The 15,773-nt window shown below is 42.2% G+C and overlaps 1 protein-coding gene across 1 annotated transcript in view; it reads right to left on the bottom strand.

The window, feature by feature from the left end:
• The window catches only part of RTN1 (reticulon 1), a 208,013-nt gene that overhangs the window by 92,484 nt on the left and 99,756 nt on the right, over positions 1-15,773 (bottom strand). The window contains 2 exon segments of the mRNA XM_032482135.1: positions 551-1,300; positions 10,999-11,763. Of these exon segments, the coding sequence (XP_032338026.1) occupies positions 551-1,300; positions 10,999-11,763 (1,515 nt within the window).

Consider the following 15,773-nt stretch of genomic DNA (forward strand, 5'->3'; position numbering starts at 1 on the left):
TGTTTTGTTTGTTTGTTTGTTTTTTGGTTTGTTTGTTTGTTTTTGGTATGAGAAAAGATGGTGCTGAGATCCTCTTGGCCCATTTAAGAAACAAATTTGGCTGGCAAAATGGATATGATAATGGTGGGTTCCAACACCTAGAGGGGACTGCAGCCACCCCCCATCACTGAGTGGGTGGGAAACTGGAAATAAGCCTGGACAATAACAAAAACCACATCCCTTCCCAAGCGAGGAAACCCAGCCTTGGAACGAAAGAAAGGACACTTTCACATCACTCAGGATATCTTGGAGTATACAGAGAGCCACTCATTATGGGGGGTGCTAGCGCAGCTGAGAGCACGTAGTTTGGCCACTTAAATCCTAGCTGCGAATCTGAATTCGCTCACTCCTCCCCCACCCACCTCGTATTGTTCTCTGGTTAACTGTTTGACCAGTTAGGACATGACCACTGGGCTGAGCCAGAACCACCCCTCTGCTGAGTACCTCAGAGCACCCAGAGGGTGGACAGGAAGCAGCCAACCTGCTTTAATCAGGAAAGACGTCACTTTACCTTTTTGCTTATTGAGAAACAGCAGAGGGGGCGCGACGCCAGGACCTCGAGGCCCAGGGCCCTTTGTGGCTGCGGGGCTTTGGTCAGAACTCGTAGCTTCCACAGATTTCCGCGGCGCCGCGGGCCCCTCGGGTATGGGGGCTCCGTCTCCAGAGGGCAGCTCCGGGCCGGTTTTGGGGGCGGCCGAGGGGAACTTGAGGAAGGGCCCCGGCTCGGCCAGGCCCCGCCGGCTGGGGGCGCACTCCTCGGCCCTGGCGCCCGGCTCCTCCCGGATGGCGTCCAGGGCGCCCGGCTTCATCGGCGGCGAGTCCTGCTCCCGCTTGGGGCTCTCCTCCGAGGCGGAGGAGGCATCGCACGACTCGATGATGAGCTCGCTGTCCAGCTCGGCCTCGCGCTCCTCCCTCAGGATGCTGTACTGGATGGATGGCGAGGCCGGCGACGGCGGCGGGCCGCCCACGTGACCAAAGGTCACGTAGCCCGAGGGCAGCGCATCCTCAGCGGCCATGGGGTCCTCGGACACCAGCTCTATCTCCGAGTCCCCGGACTCCGCGCTGCTGGCCTCGTGGTCCAGGGGGCTGGGGATGGTGGGCAGCCCGGACCTGGCCTTGCCCTCAGACCTTTCGGCCACATGGCCGGATGGCCGCGGGCTCTCTTTTGTTTCATAGGATAACCCCTTTGCTTCCTTAATGGCAGTGATCAGCTCATCCTCGGAGATGCTGCATTTCCCCTGGGATTCTGCGGCAGATGGTTCTGTCGTCCCACAGAGCCAAGAAGAGCCAGAGCGGCACACACAAGGACAGACAGATGGACAAAAAGAGAAGAAAAAACCCAAAATTCCATTAGGGGAGCTGTTTTTAGTTGCTTAAAAAACACATACCTCATTAGCACAAGAATGGTCTGTTTCCAGGGCTATGCTGGAAAGACAGGCCACCTGAACTAAAAGGCTAATTACTGCTTATTGTTAAACAATTAATCAGTGTTTGATACACCTATCTATCTTAATCTAGATATTTTTAAAAATGATCCAGCAATTTCTTAGCAATAGCACCTCTTTGATTTTTCTGTTTCAATGTGGCAAAGCTTTTAGAAGTCATGGTTTTAATTTCTAATCCATTCTCTCAGGGAAGTTTCCTAATTTCACAGATTTCATCAGATAATCTGATGTATATAACTCTCTAATTTGGCCCACAATGTCAACAAATTTGAAATCATCCATTATTCCTTATCCAATTCTGTTCATGCCCCCTCCTTCAATAAGACAAAGAAGGCTAATTTGGATCCTCATATACTTGACTTCTGGCTTTACATTTCCCATAAGAATCAATACTTTAACCCTTTTTTAGTGAAAAGTATAACAAAGTGGAGCAATGTAAGAGTTTTCGCCAAGTTCGTTCGTCAAGCAGGCGGTGAAGATTATTACACTGAACAATCCCACAGGGCTTCTAATAGTGGAGCCCACTGTTATTCTTTTTCCTCTCTTCACCTCCTCTTGAGAAGAACAAACCTGAGAGTCACCCTTAGTCCCCTGGGTGAGTCCCTGCCTTCTGCCTGATGTTTGTCCAGATGGCCTCAAAACCTCACCAGCAATCTTGCTGTTATTTCTCACTTAGATGAAACTACCAGGAATGGCCATGACAACAGATTTCAGGAGCTTGGTTCTCCCCTTGCCCATAGAGCATGGCCCTATTTCAGAATATGCTAGACAGTGGTCTCTGGCCCTTTTGTAAGCAAAAGCCACTTGCCATTTCTCCAAAGCTTTGAGCTCAGTGGGAGGGATTTAGGGAGAGTAAGGAGTAGACTGTCTCTGGCTAGGTAATTTGTCACTAGGTAATTTGTCACTTTAGGGTTGTGGGAGAACCCCAATGGATGAAACATTTTAGATTTGTTTAATTCGCTAGAAAGCAGAATTGATTTTATCCTTTATCCACTGTCTAATCCTCTGTAAAGCAGAATTGATTTTATCCTTTATCCATGTATCATTCATTCATCCATTATTTATTGAGAACCTACTATGTGTTAGGCTCTGTTATAGGCACTTGGGATATATTAGTGAATGAAACAGGTTAACAAAATTGCTGCTTATATTCTAATGGGAGAACAGAATACATAAATAATATATGCAATGAAGTATATAGTATATTAGAAGATGTTAATTGCGATGGAAAAAATTGAATAGTGTGAAGGGATCAGGAAGGCTGTGACGGGGGAGGGGCAATGAAATTGCAATTTTAAATAGTGGAGTCAAGATAGGCCTTATTGAGAAGGTAACCCATATTCAACACTTGAGAAGGCGAGCAAGTGATTCATGAAGATATCCAGAGGAAAAATATGCCAATCAGAGGGAACAGATAGATAGTGCAAAGGCCAGGAAGTGGGAGTTGCAATGATTTCTAGGTATCACAGGAGGCTACCATGTCTGGTGCAACGTGCATAAGGGGAAGAATACTAGGAAAAGAGGTTAAATACATGCATGGAAGGCAAGGGTATCATGTAGGATCTCATAGGACTTGAGTAAAATGAGAAGACATTGAAGGGTTTTGAGCAGAGAAGTGGTATGATTTTTGTTGTTTCTTTAGTAACTTAAAACAACAACCACCTTATTATCTCTCATACAATTTATGTATAAAAAGATTTATTGCATGATCTCAAGTTTTTTACAGCAGTTAGTTCCTTAAGTTGCATAGTTCTTTGATATGATTTCAAACAGCTTAAAAATGTAAAAGCGACATTACTTCTCAATGCTAGGCCAGAGGGAAGAGGAAGAAGATAAGGAGTAGAGCCGAGGGTGAAGGGAAGAACAGTCTGTACCTCCTGAACACTATCAGTAGCAGTGTCATCAATGCTCCACTTGCTGAGCATCTGCTGGGTTATAGGCACTTCATATATGGGGCATAGAGTCTAGTGGCAATAGGTGAAGTGACTTGTCCAAAGGCACTCTACTGGTTTTTCTACATTTGCCCCCTTGCATTTATTCCTGTCTTTTTCTGCCCTGTTCTCTGCTCTGAGAGGCTGGCCTACATAGAAGGCATTACCTGGAATTCCTTCCCCTCTGGTTTCTGGTTATTTTCAGCCAATAGGAATCACTGAAGGGGAGGGAGGAGGGAAATGTTGTGAGTATTTATATCTCTTGCTGCTTCTGAAGCTCCAGATCTTGGCAGGCTTTGGAAACACTGTTCCCTCCCCATCCTCCTTTGGGTCCAGGCCACTGGACCTTAGTTCCTTCATGTTGCCACTCCTTGACTGCATTGTAAAGCATCTTTTTGTTGGTTCTCTTAACCGTCTTTACACATCTGTAAATAGCCTCTTCTTTAAACTCTCTTTAGTTACAACTTTTGAGTGTGTCACTTTGTTTCCTGACAGGACCCTGAATGATATAGCCACAGAAATGACTTGGCTTAAATTTGAACTCAAGTCCTTATGTTCCATGTGTTTTTTACTATATCTTGCTACATCTGTTCACAAAGCAGGTATGGTCTGAGATAGGGCAAATTATATTCTAGAGAATGAGAAGAGGAAAAGTAAGCTGGATAACCACATGCAGAAGAATGAAGCTGGATCCTCACCTCCTGTCATATACAAAAATTAACTCCACATGGATCCAACCTAAATATAAGAGCTAAAACTAGAAACTTTAGAAGAAAATACAGAAGTGAGTATTTGTGTCCTTAAAATAGACAATGGCTTCTTATATATGACATGAAATGTATAAGTAAAAAAATAAAATATATATAAATTGGACTTTATCAAAGTTAAACACTTCTGTGCTTTAGAGGACACCATCAAGAAAGTGGAAGCACAATTGACAGAATTGGAGAAAATTTTACAGATCATATATAAGGGACTTGTATATCTAGAATATATTAAAAATGATTACAACTCAATTATAAAAAGACAAATAACCTAGTTAAAAAATAGGCAAAGGATTTGAATTGATATTTCTCCAAAGAAGATTTACATATGACCAAAAAGCATACAAAAATATGCTCAACATTATATTCACCAGAGAACTGCAAATCAAAACCATGAGTTACCACTTCGCACCCACTAGGATTGCTAAAATAAAAAAGTCAGATAGTAACAAGTGTTGGAAAGAAGTGGAGAATCTTGACCCCTCATCCACTGCTGATGGGAATGTAAAACGGTATAGTTGCTTTGAACTATACCATTCCTCAACTATTTAAACATAGAGTTACCACATAACCCAGGAATTCTACTCACAAGTAGAGAACTGAAAACCTACATCCATACAAAAACTTACACACAATGTTAATATTAATAACAGCACTATCTGTAACAGCCAAAGAAATGAAATAACCCAATGTTCATTAATTGGTGAATAGATAAATAAAATGTCATATATCCATACAATGGAATATTATTTGGCCGTAAAAAAGAATGAAATACTGATACATGGCACAACATGGCTAAACCATGAGAACAGTATGCTAAATGAAATAAGCCAGCACAAAAGACCACATATTGTATGAATCCATTTATATGAAATGTCTAGAATAGGGAAACCTACAGAGATAGAATGGTTGCCTGGGGGTAATGTTTGGGGAATGGGGAGATTTGGGAATGATGGCAAAGAGGTGCAGGGCTTTTCTGGGGGTAATTAAAATGCTCTAAAATTTATTATATCGATAGATACACAATTCTGTGACTATACTGAAAGCCATTAAATATATATACTTTAAATGGGTGAACTGTATGGTATGTAGAGTATAATCTCAATAGGGCAGGTTTTTAAAATTTTTATTTATTTTTTATTATTGAAGTATAGTTAGTTTACAATGTTGTGTCCATTTCTGGTATAATGTTTCAGTCATACATATACATACATATATTCCTTTTCATATTCTTTTTCATTATAGGTTACTGTAAGGTATTGAATATAGTTCCCAGTTTTTAAAAAAAGGAGATGGAAAGAGGATTTTCCCCTGATCAGCACTTATAGGAGAACTACCAGGCCTGCATTAGACTGTAGTATGAATGAGAAGTCACTTTAATTACATTAAGCCACTGAGATTTAGGGATTTATCTGAATCTGAGCGAATATACCATTTCAAGCTGAATTCTATCCTAACTGCTTGCTTAAATTCACTAACAACTTCTAAATCACTTTTGAGTTCTCATCTTATATGACTTCTTAACAGCATTTGGTGTGTTGTCTATTCCTCCTTTGGCTTCTACAACACTACCTCTTCAGATATTCCTCTTGCTCTCCCAATTTCAGTCACCTTTGTGAATTCCTCATCATTCTCTTCCCAGTTACTAAATGTGGCCTTCCCCAGTGCTCTGCCCTAAGGCTCTCTTCTTACTCCACATTCAAGGTGGTTTCATCCACTTCTACCATCACTAGGTCTCAATTACCATCACTATGCTGATGACTCACAACTTTCCCTGTTTCACCAAGAAAACAAGACAGAATGGGCTACTGCAAATGTGAAGTACAAAGTTCTAGAGGATCTTGGAGGAGTCAGTATTGAGGAAGTTGTTTTTGAATTAATCTTAGAATGCAAATAGAGCCTTTAAAGGAAGACATGGTCCAAGAAGAGTGAACTCCAGGAGCAAAGATATGGAACTGGAGAAGGAAGGGGTGTGTTCAAAGAATGGTGAGTTCAAAAGTTTAACTGGAGTATTGCAGGGAATGATACAGAGTGGTATTACTGGAACGTTAAGCCAGCCCCTGATACTGGAAAGCCCTGGAAGCTAGTTTAAAAGTCGATAATTTATCTGATAGGCATTGGTGGATCCTAGAAGGGTTGGGATGAACTTAGGAAAGAAAGAATAGAAAGCGGATGACCCATTAAGAGGATACTGCAGTCACTGAGGGGAGGAATTATGACAACCTAATGAGTTGTGGTGGCCACAGAGACAGAAAAGAGAAGACAATTCAAGAGACAGTGGATAGAGGGAAATCATAGACTTGGGGTCTGCTTCACGTGGTGAGTGAAACAAAATGGGGCATCAAAGATCACTCAGAAATGGTTAGCCTGGGTGAATAAAACGAACAGGAATTCCATACCTCTGACAATCCTACCTCTAGTTGAAAATCACTATGTTAGAGCATTCAAAAAGGAAGGCTCAAGGATCTCGCTTTCTTTACTCAAGAGTAAGGATGGTATCAGACAGCTATGGGGTATGGGCGAAAAGGGCCTCATGACTTGGGCAAGTGAACGTACTACCTTAAAAAAAATTCATCCTTTTTATGAGTCAAAAGGGACCCAGTAGATGTTGTAGACATTGCCTTCCATTCTTAATGGGAACTAAAAGTTTAACAAAGTCCTATGCAGAATCAGAGGAAATTTTACAACAAAACAGAAGTTTTTCTACCCTTGTTAAAAACTTATAGGACTCTAGCTAAGATACTAACACAGCAGAACTAGAAACTAGAAAGCAAAACGTCAATGAAAATAATTAAATATAATATAGAAACTGAGAAGGTTAGAACCACCCTGCCTACGAAGATAGATGTGTTTGCTGCTGCTGATAATTATGATATAATTCAGAAGGATAGAAGGAAAGGTGAACTTGCGCCAGTCTACCAAGTTGCAGAGGCCAGAATCCAACCGTGAATGATGCTGCCATTCAGGTCTCCCCCTTGCTCCTGGCTCATTTTCCACTCATCATCCAGAGGGATCATTTGAAAACACAAATCTGATTCTGCCACTCTTCCCTTCCTTCTCCCCACTCCAGCCACACTGACCTTCCAGCTACTCCTTGAACACACAGGACATTTCCAGCTCTAGGCCTCTGCACTGGCTGTTTCCTCAACCTGGCACCTCTCCACACGGCTTGCTCTCTCACCCCATTCAGGTCTCTGCTAAAAGCCCTGGACAGGGAAAAGCCTTTTCTCACCTACCACCTCCATCACTTTCTTACCCTCTCTCTTGCTTTATTTTTCTTCATAACTATTATACCTAACTGATATTATATTATATGTTTATTTATTTGTGTGTAAGTCTTCTCAACTAGAATGCAAACTCCATGCATGCAGGAATCTTGTGTTTCACTACTGTATCCCCAGTGGTAATGGACTAATGCCTAGCACTGAGTAAAAATGGTCAACACATACAACACATATTTGTTAAGTGAAAGATGAGTGAATGAATGCCATCATATCTCAGATTAAAACCCTCCAATGGTTTCCCATTGCATTTGGAACAAAATTCAAATTCTTTATCCTCGCATGTGAAGCCCTGAATGATCTGGTCCCTGTCTACCTCTCCGTCTCTGTTCTATACCATATTTCTCCCTTGCTTCTTTGCATTATCTTTCAGTTCCCACATAAGACAGTCTTGGGGCCTGAGCATTAGCTATCTTCTGTACCTGGGGCCCCTCGTAACCCCTCTTTGAATTGTGGACTTCTTCTCATTCAGATCTCTGATTACATGTCACCTTGGAGGGCCATCCTTGACCATCTCACACCCAACATTCTATCACTCCTTATAGTATTCACATCACATGAAATTACACTATTTATTTATGTATTTACTTTTTTTGTCTTCTCTCACTAGCAGGTAAGCTCCGTGAGGGCAGGGACTTTATACATCTTGTTTACTGCAATGTCTCTGGTGCCCAGCACAAATCTAACATAGAAGTCAGTCAGTAAGTATTTTTGAATAAAAGAATAAATTTTCAAAATGGGTAAGAGACTTATAGACCTCATCAATACAAGGGAACAGCAACAGTAATTTTTGAAGAGTTTAAATTGGTTTACTTTTTATTGCTTATTTCTTTTTAAGGGAAGCTGGGATGGTTTTATGATGGCCTCTTGATTGTTGTCCTTTCTGAGGATAACATCTCAAAGAACATCCATGGCTACCATAATACACTTCTAGGTATTTGTGTCGGAAACAACATGCTGTTGATGGGTCAATGGTCTGGTCCATCAGGGCAATTACTATGTTTCCCTAAAACACTTCATTTGTATTCATGACTGATCTTTGCTAAGAAAAAACTTCCAATATTTAAGCTGTAAAAAGTTTTGTGCCTCTGAACCTCAGGGTATATTATTTAACATGATGAAAATATTATGTTGAAGAAAAGCACAAAATGGAAGAATCTACTGGAATTGAAGGAAGTAATATCAGACTCCATGCTTAAGCTTTAGGGTCTGTGGCTAAAACTATTCTAAATTAGAATTTCTCCTGATTCATAATTCACATAATTTGAATTATTCCCCAGAGTTATTTGATATTTTCCTTGTTTATTAAACAATGATGAACTGAATTCCTTTCATTTAGGATACTTTCCTTTTCCTCCGTTTCTATGTAGGATTGTACGTAATTCTTGATGTTTGTCTTATCTGTTGGCATAGACCCAACAGATGTAATAAAGCCCAGATCCTCCAGTGTTTATGGGTAGAGTGACACATGATGCCAATGGCTCACAAGATGGGGAGGGGGTGAGGGTAACCTCTTGGGATGAAAAGAACAAGGAGAAAAGCCTCAATGATAAGCTGATTCACCCTATTCTCCTGTTAATTTTATCCTTTAGTGTCATCATATGACTCCAGAGTGTGTGTGGTGTGTGTGTGGAGAGAGGAGCTGAACATGGGAGATAACTGTATAATGGGACAGGAGGCTTTCTCCCTTCTTGAATAAATGCTTAGAATGGAGCAAGTTCAGAGAAAAGCATTGCCTTAACCCCATGCTGTCAGGTGGGCTCCCAGAGATCATAAAATTCCAAGATCATGAGAACCAAATCCGAGCAGAACCCAAATGAGCCATCCCTACTGAAGAAAAATACAGAAAATTTCCTCATAATTAATGAACTTCATATCAAGCCTTTATCATCAGCTTTGTAAACTGTAATTTTCACATGAGGCATGTGCCATGTAAATGGACCTAAATGTGCTGGGGCATTTCACTCTTCTGAAGACTGGCTAAAGTTCTTCTGAACTGACCAGCAGACAACCCTGGAACTCTGTAAACACAGCTGAACATACCTTACATCTTAAGAGCATCAATATCTTTATGTCATGAAATAATAGAAGGGTTTTATATGCACTGCCAGAAAGACCACAAGGATGCTTTGAGACTTAACCATGACCCTACCTCATGTTGTCAGCTGGGGTAAGTCACACTGGAGTGTGACTATTTCCATGTCACCTGTCCCACTGGAAGACAGGGACTGGTTTTGCTTGCTTTTCAACTCTAGCGCCGCCAGTGCCTAGTAGAGTGCCTGACCAGAAGAAAGTGCATAGAAAGTGTGTGTTGAGTGCATGAACGAATTTGAAAATCAGGACCTGGTACAGTGAATCTTTAAGACCATTGGAATTTATAGTTGAATGAGTCTGGGGTAAGATTGGGGAAGGGGAGGAATTGATGCTAAAGTCTTTAGGGAAACAGGATAGGAGGGACTTCCATTAAATTCTCTCTGTTCTAACACTTGGACTTACTGTATCATCAGAATATAGAGCATTCAGTCCTAATCATAAGGCTTTGGAACTGTTTTAAGAGTACAGTGGAAGCTCTTTTTCCTGAAGTGCTGAAAATCACTTTTTGTAAATCAGAAAGGTTTATAAATCACTTTTGGGTAAGGTCAGAGCACCAGCCAGTGGAGGCAGGACCTCTCATTGTCCTCTTCTTCCTGATGCCTCATGAGCAGTCGAAGCAGTGGAGATACAAATGCTTCACTTCCACCACCAGGGATGAGGTGGCACAGATAAGGGTGAGGAATCCCTGCTACCACTCTGAACTTTCACTAGGTTGCGCTTGAGAGGATGTATTGATGTGGTTTAACAACACCCTGCCTCGAGTCAGGGTGGAAGGTTCAAGTTGAAAAAAATCATAGCCTAGTGAATTCTGAAGTTCTTTTGTTCTAACTAAATAGATTCCTTAGTTTGAAAAATAAAATTGTAGGCAGAACTTCAATAAACTAAAAAGATGAAAATGACAGTGTTGAGATTGAACGGAGAGGGGAGGAGTACCCTTGGTTTAGGTTTCCTCTCACTGCCCACCCCACCCCTTCAAGGCCCTGAAGTCCACGCTGCCCCCACTCCCTTCATTGTACAGACTTGCAGCTGGGGTCAGGATGTTAAATGCCCCATCCAAGGTGGCTCGGCTGGTCTGGGAGAACAGCCAAGGTGCTCTCTCCATGATGCCTGGAGGTCAGGGAGGAAAGCTAACCTGGAAGCTAGTGGCACATCCCTCTTTGTTCTGAATAGTAGAGCCACAGGAGGATTTTAATGTCTCCAGTGTGTCATCCTAACCTCTCTACTCAAATGAAGAAAGAAACATTCTACAAAGCAAATCTGATAGGACTTCTTAAAAAAATTCCAGATTGCAAACTTTGTACAATGGGCATAAGACTGAGAAAGTTATATGTCAATTAAATCAGTTCAATTGAGATTTAAGTATTTTGAATCCAAATTTTCATTCCTTAATGATTCAGATTCCATATGCTGGGTTTTCCCAAGGCAAGGAACCCCAGTCCCTTACCTGTTCCAGAAGACGGAGGAGTGACGGATCCTGGGCTGTCATCTTCAGGCTCTGAGACGGTGACAGTGGGGACTGTGTCAGGACTTGGTTTCAGGCAGATATCTTGCTTCTCAGGGGTCTTCTCTGGGGTGGCAGTTTCACCAGAAGGCTCGATCTCAGTCAGCGTGATTTTGACAGGGGCAGTAATCAGAGGAGCTCTGTGCTGTTCTTCAGAGATATCATCTATATATGGTGCAAATGCTGATTCTTCAAATAAATGGTCCTTGAGGATTTTCCCCTCCACAGGAGCTGGTTTCTCTGCTTCACGGGCCTCTTCAGATTTTGTTGGGATTTCAGTGTCCTTATTCTTAAAGTCCAAATCTTTGTCTTCCAACTTGGGATGACACTGCTCCTGATATTTCACCTCCTCTGGCCTACTTATGTCAATGTATTTGTAGGCTTCTGCTTTCGTCTGGTCCAGGGGGTCTGCTAAGATCTTGTTCACTTCGGTAGACTCTGCAGGAGTCATTTCTATTCCAGAATCAGAACTAAATAAGCCACGAGGCTCCATCCCAGGCACGCCTGGTAAGGAGGTACGCAACTCCTCAGCGCTCTCTGAAACGGTGGAGTGGCCATTTTCCTTCTGAAGAATTCCAGTGAAATATGTAGAATCCTCCCGAGGTGGGTAACACACAGAAGAAATCAGAGATGTGTAGCAGGCTCCTTCCCCCTCTTTCGCTGCTGTTGAGTAGGTATGATCCATGGCCCTGGAGACGTCTGCCGCACCTGTGAATCGAAGCAGCAGCAGTGAGTGGGCGCCTGGCTTCCGTTCTCTCTCCTGCCTCACCCACCACCCACCCTGGCCTGTGCGGACGAAGCATCCTTTCTCCTTGAGGCCTCAGAGTTCCCTCGGGGCACACTCATGCTGCTCTTCCTGGCCTCCCTGATAGCCCCCAGGTATCTTCCTGGCAACAGACCATGGAGGTTCACATAAGCTGCCACACCCAAAGAAGTTGGGGACAGACCTCAGAGGACGAGGAAGCTGATTCTCAACATCTGCTACCTCAATATGCAGTGACTTGCTCTTACTTGGTATTATTCAACAGAAGCCCTCTTTGTATCTAAAGTATTAATGACCCTTTAAACAGAGATGGAAAGATAGGCTAATTCCGATTTGTGAACACAACAGAATGGTCGATTGGGCAGAAGGGCTGTTCTTGGAGACCCAGTGAGCTGGAAGAGGCCCCAAGAGACCCTCTGGTCCAGCTCTTTCATTCAGGGACTCCTGCTGCCCATGGATTGATGCTATCTCTGCTCTTTTCAAAGGTCCTCAAAGAAAGAAACTTCCAGTTTTCAGGCAGCATCATCCCAGAGTGGTATCACCTGAAAGGAGTACTTCCCTATTTCTTCAGTTTTCCCCTCACTTACCCACCTCAGCCCATCCTTTGCCTCCCAGTGATATTCAAAATGACCCACTGGGAATTTCTTGGTTTCACTGGTGGTGCTAAGGGCAAAATAAGCTTCCAAGTTTGAGTCTATAAAATGTTTTCATCTGGACTTCGTTTTATTAACAAACCAGCCAAAAAATCATTAATAGTAAGCAGAAGAGGGAAATTCTCTATTATTTTTCTATGCTATAAAATAATGTCAGAAGGGAACATTTATTGAGGACTTATCATGTGCTAAGCAGTGGGATTTTACCTAACTCTTACAACTATTTTCTAAATCAAGCTCCACACTCTCAAGAGATTACACACACACAAACACACACTCAGCCCTTAAGATACACTCAAAGAATATGCCAGATTAGGGCACCAACTCATAAAAGTAATAGAAGTAGTAATAGTAATATAATATTAGTAACTAATATTTGAGTGCCTGCTATGTGTCAGACCTAGTTACACGCTTTTAATCAACATTGACTTATTTAATCATCAAAACAATCCTAGAAGACAGGTACTGTCATTAGCCTCATTTTACAGATGAAGAAACTGAGACCAGAGGGGCTAAATGATACACCAAAGATCACAGAGGCAGAAAGTGGCAGAGCCAGGATTCAAACCCAAGCAGTCCAGAAGTCAGAAAACCTCCCCTAATGCCCTCTGTGCCTCCTTAGATCAGTTTGTGAAGTTTTTTTAAAAAATAATTTTGAATCAGTTTTATTACAAATAAACTTAGCCATTGTCTTTTTCTAGCTTTCTCGTTGGCTGCATGAGCCACTGTCAGGCCAAGAGGAATGGAAAAGCACAGAGCCTCTCTGTTTCTAGCACTCTACTGCCTCAGCACCATTGCAGGAGCTGTTTTTGCTCCTCAGAATTTTCTTCATCCAGGTACCTGCATACCTAACTCCCTTACTACCAAGTCTTTGCTCAAAGGTCACCTTCTTAAGGAAGGCGACCCTGACCACTCTATCTCAAACTGCAACCTGCCCCACACTCCATGGCAACCCTGTTCCCTCCTACTTTTCTCTACTTGTTCTTTCTCCCATAGCACTTGTCTCCTTCTAATATACCATGTAATTAACTTATTTATTTATTACTTATTTATTGATTGTCCCCCCTCACTAGGTATGCTCCATGAGGGCAGGAATCTTTGACTATTTTTTTTCACTATTGTAGCCCAAAACCGAGAACAGAGACTGGCATATAGTAGGTGCTCAATATTTGCAAAACAAAAGAAGGCAATTTTGAAGTTTAGAATAAAGCATAAATAACAATACTGTATGAGAAGGCAGGAAGGACGATTCTCCTAAACTGCTAATGACATTCACTTTATTCAGCAAGTAGACTAAGTTTGTGAGCAGTAGTTCAAACCCGTACATTTCACCTAGTCTTCTGATTATCCTTCCCTTGTATATGGCAGCCCGCTTTCCAGGTTAGACAAAAACAAAAACAAATTCAATAACAAAAGGAATAGTAGCAATGATGGGTCTTTTTGCCTACCATACATAGAACACCAAATAAAAAATATTAAATTTAAATCCATGTTTGTGCACACATCTTTATCCTAAAGGATATTTAAAGCTGCTTTCATCATATGGGCTTAGCCTGTATGTACACATCACTGGAGGCAGAGAAATCAATGCTAAGATATTTCACTACAGACATTTGGATCCTGGGATTCTCTACCACGATTACCTGGAATCACTTCCGTATGTTAATAAGTAACTGTTCACCAGAAAGTAAGGACGGGTTCACCCCTGGATATAGATGGTCTAGAGGTGTGAGAGTAGGGGAGTGGATGCTCCCCTGGAGAACACACAGTAGGTGGTTTCCCGGGCTGTATCACAGTCATTGTATTCAACTCTCACTGTGACACTTCTATTGCAGGGGCCACCAAAGGGCTTCTGGCCCTTATCCCCTATACCTGGCATGTTACATAGCTCTCCAGCCCACTGCCCCCTGCCATCAGTTATCGCACTAAACACGACTGTCACCTGTTCAGTAACTGGCCCCAGGGCTCTGCCTCGCCTCACTGGATAATTTTTAAACTCTGCAGCCTGGCATTTGAGATGATGTGAATGCCACCTGGCTTCACAGCCCTGTCTCCACTACTCATCTCACTGACCCTCCACTCCAGGTATACAAAGCCCTTCACAGTCTCACACTCATTCTACTACCTGTCCTTCACTCTTCAATTTAAACTCTGAGCTCTGGTTAATATAAACCACACATCACTTCTCCAACACTTAATTCTTAAAATCACCACATCCAAATCTCTGCCTTTTAACCTCAAGCCAGTAAAGATAAACAGCTTTAAATGCTAGCTCCTCCTAGATGAATCTGCTGACCACACCTGTCAAGACCTGACCCCTTTCTATTGTTCTCCCCCATTTCCTGGAGCACTTAATTATACTGCTTATGTCGTATGTATGTCCATGCGTGTCTCCTTCTATCTGTCCATGTTGTCTTCTGCTAACCTGTCAGTTCCCAGAGTGTGAGTCTCAAGTCTTGCATGCTGTGTTGTACATAGGAGATAACCAATACAAAATGAATAAATGAATGGACCATCAGTCAGTCAATGAGTAGACTTTTTCTATGCAGCTACTGAGAAGACTGATTGATGCAAGTTACAAAGAGGATGGTTTCAAACTGTTACATGAAAAAATGCTCTGGAATTCAAGTGATCCAACAATGGGATGGAACTGCATCTCAGGAACAAGAATGTTCTGATCTCAGTGGGCATGCAGATAGAGGCCGGCCCAGCCTCTGTCTAGGCAGGAACCAGCATTTGGTGGGAAGCTGGGTGGGATAACAGCAGAAGTCCCTTCTAACTGTCTATGATTTTTATACTGATTGGCTGCCACCATGGTCGGACACAACTTCCCTCATATCTTCCTTACCTGTACAATAGAATCTATAAAATTTTCTCTGAGGTGATGCCACAGAGAATAGAGGCTTCTCAGATGTCTAGTAATAACTGAGGGAATGAACTCTAGATTACATCTACATTATTTGAGAGACTATAAATAGAACCACCAGTTGGGAAGAACTCCTACCCTTGAAATTGTCATCTTACTAGCTTCGTGTTGCTCAGAGAACCCAGCATGAAATTGGAAGGACCCCCTTCATCATACTCTACAAATACTACAAACTAGAGGAAGAGGATCATTTGTGTAAATCACGTATTTTAAACGGGACCATGTCAGAACCCTTGTAAAAGCAACAAATAATCGAAATACTTTGAATGTGGTCATGTTCCATTTTCTCAAACTGAGCTAAATACCCTGAAAGATTCCCAAGGTTCGAAGTTACATGATTACATGGGGGCTATCAGATAGTACTCTTGAAAACAGA

This window comes from Camelus ferus, chromosome 6, assembly GCF_009834535.1.
Source record: "Camelus ferus isolate YT-003-E chromosome 6, BCGSAC_Cfer_1.0, whole genome shotgun sequence".
Lineage (NCBI taxonomy): Eukaryota > Metazoa > Chordata > Mammalia > Artiodactyla > Camelidae > Camelus > Camelus ferus.